The 5,141-nt window shown below is 34.2% G+C and overlaps 1 protein-coding gene across 2 annotated transcripts in view; it reads right to left on the reverse strand.

Annotated features, from left to right (window-relative positions):
- Window positions 1–5,141, reverse strand: part of LOC107758626 (seizure 6-like protein) — a 45,665-nt gene that overhangs the window by 6,173 nt on the left and 34,351 nt on the right. For both annotated transcript variants that reach the window (XM_016576397.1, XM_016576398.1), the window contains 5 exons: window positions 4,657–4,828; window positions 4,409–4,578; window positions 3,257–3,451; window positions 2,277–2,415; window positions 1,845–2,041 (listed from right to left, as the gene is read on the reverse strand). In XM_016576397.1, coding sequence (XP_016431883.1) covers window positions 1,845–2,041; window positions 2,277–2,415; window positions 3,257–3,451; window positions 4,409–4,578; window positions 4,657–4,828 — 873 coding nt within the window. The remainder of the gene's footprint in view (window positions 1–1,844; window positions 2,042–2,276; window positions 2,416–3,256; window positions 3,452–4,408; window positions 4,579–4,656; window positions 4,829–5,141) is intronic.

Consider the following 5,141-nt stretch of genomic DNA (forward strand, 5'->3'; position numbering starts at 1 on the left):
TTGAAATGCATGCTGACCATTTGAGAACATAATGGATCGGTTAAAGTCATTTGAAAAGAAAGAGTTGCATTGAGATTCTCTCTGTGTCTACGTGACACTCATACAAGACTGAAAGTTTGTGCATAAAGCTTGTCTTTAGTTGGGAAATTAAATTTGTCTATATACTGTGACTGACTAATTTAGTTTAGCCAGACTTTTGACTATCAACATAAAGTCTGCTCCAGTGTTGTTATTGTTAACTAAAACTTTGCTAGTTTTTGTTAACTGAAATAAAGCTGAAATAAAATAAAATAAAATAAACCATAAATATTAAATGAAAATCATAAACTTAAACTTAAATGAAAGTTAAAATACTGAAATAAAACATGTTTAAATTGAAGTACTAAAATGACCAAAACTCGAAATAAAAATTAATATTTAGAAGATAAAAATTAATTATTAGAAGAAAATATTAGACATTATTAGAAGAAAAACTTAAACTTAAAAAACTTAAATGAAATTTAGAAATGTTGCATTAGCAACTAATTTAAATAAAACAGGTTTAAGCTGGAATACTAAAATTACTAAAAATAAATCTGAAATAAAAATAAAATATAAATATTAGATGAAAAACATAAACCCGAAAAAGTTAAACTTAAGAACCTTAAAGGAAAATTAGAAATTTTGCTTTAGCAACTAATTGTAATAAGTTTAAGCTGAAGTACTAAAATTACTAAAACTAAAACTGAAATAAAAATATTAGATGAAAACCCTATTTTAAGTACTTCAACTTAAATTTATTTTATTTCAGTTCTTTGCATAGCAACATTTCTGATTTCTTAAAAAGATAAAGTAGTGAAATTATTGGAAATAAAATAAAATAAAATATTAGATGAAAAAAGTTCAAAGTTTAAAAGTTAATGTTTAGTTTTTTTTTACGTTTAAGTTTTATTTCAGTTATTTGCCATTGCAAAATTTCCACATTTCTAAGTTAAAGTACTAAAATAAAAAAAAGAAAGAAATAAAAAGAAATAGAAATATATAATAAAACGAATAAAAATTAGAAAAGCACAAATAAAAATTACTAAAACATAAACTAAAATTAACAAATGAAAATAAAAGCTAATTCAAAATTAATAAATACTATAATCGTGTATAAATAACACTAAAATAACACTGGCCTGGTCCACAGTGCAATTTCCTCAAGAACTGCCCAAAAGAAAATATGTGACCCTGGACCACAAAACCAGTCATAAGGGACAGCATCATCTAAAAGCTGAATAAATAAGCTTTCCATTGATGTATGGTTTGTTATGATAGGACAATATTTGGCCGAGATACAACTATTTGAAAATCTGGAATCTGAGGGTGCAAAAAAATCAAAATACTGAGAAAATCATCTTTAAAGTTGTCCAAACTAAGTTCTTAGCAATGCATATTACTAATCAAAAATTAAGTTTTAATATATTTACAGTAGGTAATTTACGAAATATCTTCATGGAACATGATCTTTACTTAATATCCTAATGATTTTTGGCATAAAAGAAAAATCTATCATTTTGACCCATACAATGTATTTTTGGCTATTGCTACAAATATACCCCAGCGACTTAAGACTGCTTTTGTGCTCCAGGGTCACATATATCAAGTGACCAACCAATGTTTGCTGTTTTACATGACGTTTATGGGCAGGTTAATATGAAGTAATTAAGTGTTCTCAAAGATATCTTGCTTATTATGCAAACAAAACTCTTCCAGACAATCAGGTTTTGAGAACACTCTTGCCATGTTTGAGTGCAATATGCATGAGACTGAGTCTAATTTATGTGTTTTGACTGTGTTGCAATTAGCTCGAGTGTCCTTACCCATGTAGTTGATGATGAAACCCTCTCCTTTCCCAAAGACCAGACCGGCTGGGTCTGAGTGGAAGGTGATGGTGAGGTCAGGGGTCGAGGAGGACATCTTAAACGGGCTGGTTCCCCCAACAAACTGCCCCAATATATGTGTTGTGACCTCATCCCCATCCAAAATGGTTAGCATATCACTGTCGCTCAGATTCAAGCTAATGAGAGAGAGAGAGAGAGAGAGAAAGAGACAGTTGGCGAGAGGTAAGGGGTTTGTGTGGGAGGAAATGAGAAAATGAACGAGTCATTCAGGCGGTTTGGTGAGTCATCGCATCCAGCAGGTCTGTGGGTTTCATTCGATTTCAGCAGCAGCTTGATGCATCAGCCGCCAGAGCAGCCAAACCAACAGACTTTGCTGTTGTTGTCAGAACAGAATGTTCCAGAAGGACTTACAGCTGCACGTCCAGCAGGACGCGTTTGTCCTCGCCGACGTGAATCCTCCAGCTGCAGTCCTCGCCCTCCCCGTACCATTCGGGCCAGTTTGGGGACAGGATAACGCCGCTGGGGCCGGGCAGGTCACCGCCACAGAGAGCTGCAGAGAGGCCACACAGACACGTGTCGCATTGATTTCTCTGTCACATTGTTGCCTGTCTCATGAATCAGTGGAAAAAAAATTCAAAAGTCTGTCACAATATATATATACAGTATATATATAGTGGAGAGCAAAATTAGAGAACAACCTACAATTTCCTTCCCTGCAAGCATCTCCCAATCAACCTGCAATTTTATAAATATAATTACACACACTACACACACACACACACACTATTTTTAATTTATTATAAATATATTTGTTATTATTACACTCTGAAATGTTCAGCACAGTAAGACTTGTCCTCTATAATCTCTGATTTGTGGCCTGTGCATTTGGTTGTGAAACTCCAGACTACAGTATGCTGCGTTAATTACGATATTAATTGCATGTGACACCCAAGCGATAACAAGAATGTGTAACACACCATGTGGGGTTGACCAGTGTTACACTAACAAGGTTAGTGTTACGACCTGATGTCAGTCACAGAAAACTTTGTTTATCCCAGCTAAAGATGAATTACAACAAGGTTAAATATAGGGCAACAACTAAAAGTCATCGACTACTGATGATCAGGACGACATGTGAGAATATTCATCAGCCTCACATTAAAAAAGATGAAATTCTAAAAAGCATTTAGATCAAAGGCCATTTTTGAATATTAACATACCATTAACAATTAACATTCTATGCAATTACCATAGCATAATTAGAGAAAACGGTCTTAATTAGCTTAAAATCTGCCATCCCATGACATTTAGCAAAGGATAAATGTTGTCAGGCAGTGATGTGTATTATGTAGCATGTAGAGTAAAGTTCTGATCATCTGTCATGACTCTACCTTTGCAGAGGGGCTCTGTGTCATTCCAGTAGGGGTCTCGTGTGTTGATGCACTCGATGACGGGCGGCCCCTGCTCCAGCGAGTGCCCAGGGTCACAGGTGAACTGCACCACCGTCCCCACGCCGTAAGTCGGGTCAGTCGTGCTGAAGTTTCCATTTTGGATGTATGGCTCATAGCAGTGGCCCTTCTCAAATGCTAAACGTGAACAATTAGAACAAGCTCTATTAGCCAGAGTAACGAACAATCCAGAGAAACGTTAGATTGATTAACCTTAGCTAGATTAGTTACACTTAAATATTTACAAATCTTATTGCATGAGATATCAGATACAGGACATAAATAAAAATATTAGAAATAATATATACAGATAAAATATAAAATAAAATGTACTTAAAGAAACATGCTATATCACACTTTTCAAGTAAAACACGTAACAAAAAGAACATTTATTTTAATGTTTAAATGATAAAACAATACAACAATTGGACAAAATCAGACATGTTAGCACACTTTTCAAGCAAAACACGTAACATAGAACGATTGGTTCCCAATAATAAAAAAAAAAATATATATATATTTAATGCAATGAAATTTACACATTTTTAAGTGTTATGTAACCCTCCGATGTATGATGTCCACTACAATTGGCAGGTCTTTAAAAGCTTTTTTTAATATTTTAGGTTGTGATGTTACATCTTTACACATCATTCAGTATCACTGTCCTCTTGTCTGTATTTATCTATTTACTCATTTATTTATTTATGACAACATAAAATCAAAATGGCTGATGAAAGTGGTGATACATAAAGTACGGAAATATTGTTTATTTTATATATATATATATATATATATATATATATATACTATTTCTGTTGTAATACAGAGATGCGTACATCATTTTGGGGAAATATAGGAGAAAAATATTCATTTTATATGTATTTATTTAAATATTTTATAAACATCAAGCTATTTTTTTACTATAATTTATAAATCTATACAAATAAATAAACTGTATTTTATTTTCTTTACCTTCCTGGTTTAATAATTCATGCATCAGATGGTTTAATGTCCAAACACTTTATAGGCAGGTTTATATTGAGTTGGATGTATTTGCCCTACATGATTGGTGTTACAGAGATGCATGTGGCCTACCCTCATAACGTATATTGAATCCAGTGTTGTGACTATTAGGTTGGTCTGTTATAAACTGGACCCGAACAGCCGGACCTTCGCTGATCACTCCCTCAAACGGGATGGGACCGCCACGCCCGGAATCAAACAGGACCACTGACCCTGCATCAAGGCCGCTCCATAAGACCAGCCTGTTTCATGGGAGAAGGCTTGAGTCTCTTATATACATACAAAAATTGTGCATTGATTTAGATGACACACACTGCTACCTGTCTGTCAGACCCAACACCATTCTCTCCAAATGCAGGTGCAGCCTCTGGCCGTTAGGAGCCTCCAGGGACCAAGAGCAGCTGCGGTCTAGGGTGCTGTTAGAGCCCGGATGGGGTGAGGGGGACAGTACACGGCCCACTGTGGCATTTTTTACAACCCCTCCACACAAAGCTTGAAGAGAACATAATGGAAAATGTGTTTATGACTCCTTTTAAAATAAATAATAATAACAATAAAAGGAAATATATGTGTGTGTTTGTGTTATATTTCCATTATTTTAAAGGGGTCATATGATGCGATTTAAATTTTTCCTTTCTCTTTGGAGTGTTACAAGCTCTTGGTGCATAAAGAAGATCTGTAAAGTTGCAAACACTAAAGTCTCAAAACCAAAGAGATATTCTTTATAACCTATTTCTATTACCATATACAGTATATATACATCAGTGCAACTTATAACATCCAAGTGAAAGATATAACACCAACA

Source organism: Sinocyclocheilus rhinocerous, unplaced genomic scaffold (genome assembly GCF_001515625.1).
Source record: "Sinocyclocheilus rhinocerous isolate Xijiao unplaced genomic scaffold, SAMN03320098_v1.1 scaffold623, whole genome shotgun sequence".
NCBI lineage: Eukaryota > Metazoa > Chordata > Actinopteri > Cypriniformes > Cyprinidae > Sinocyclocheilus > Sinocyclocheilus rhinocerous.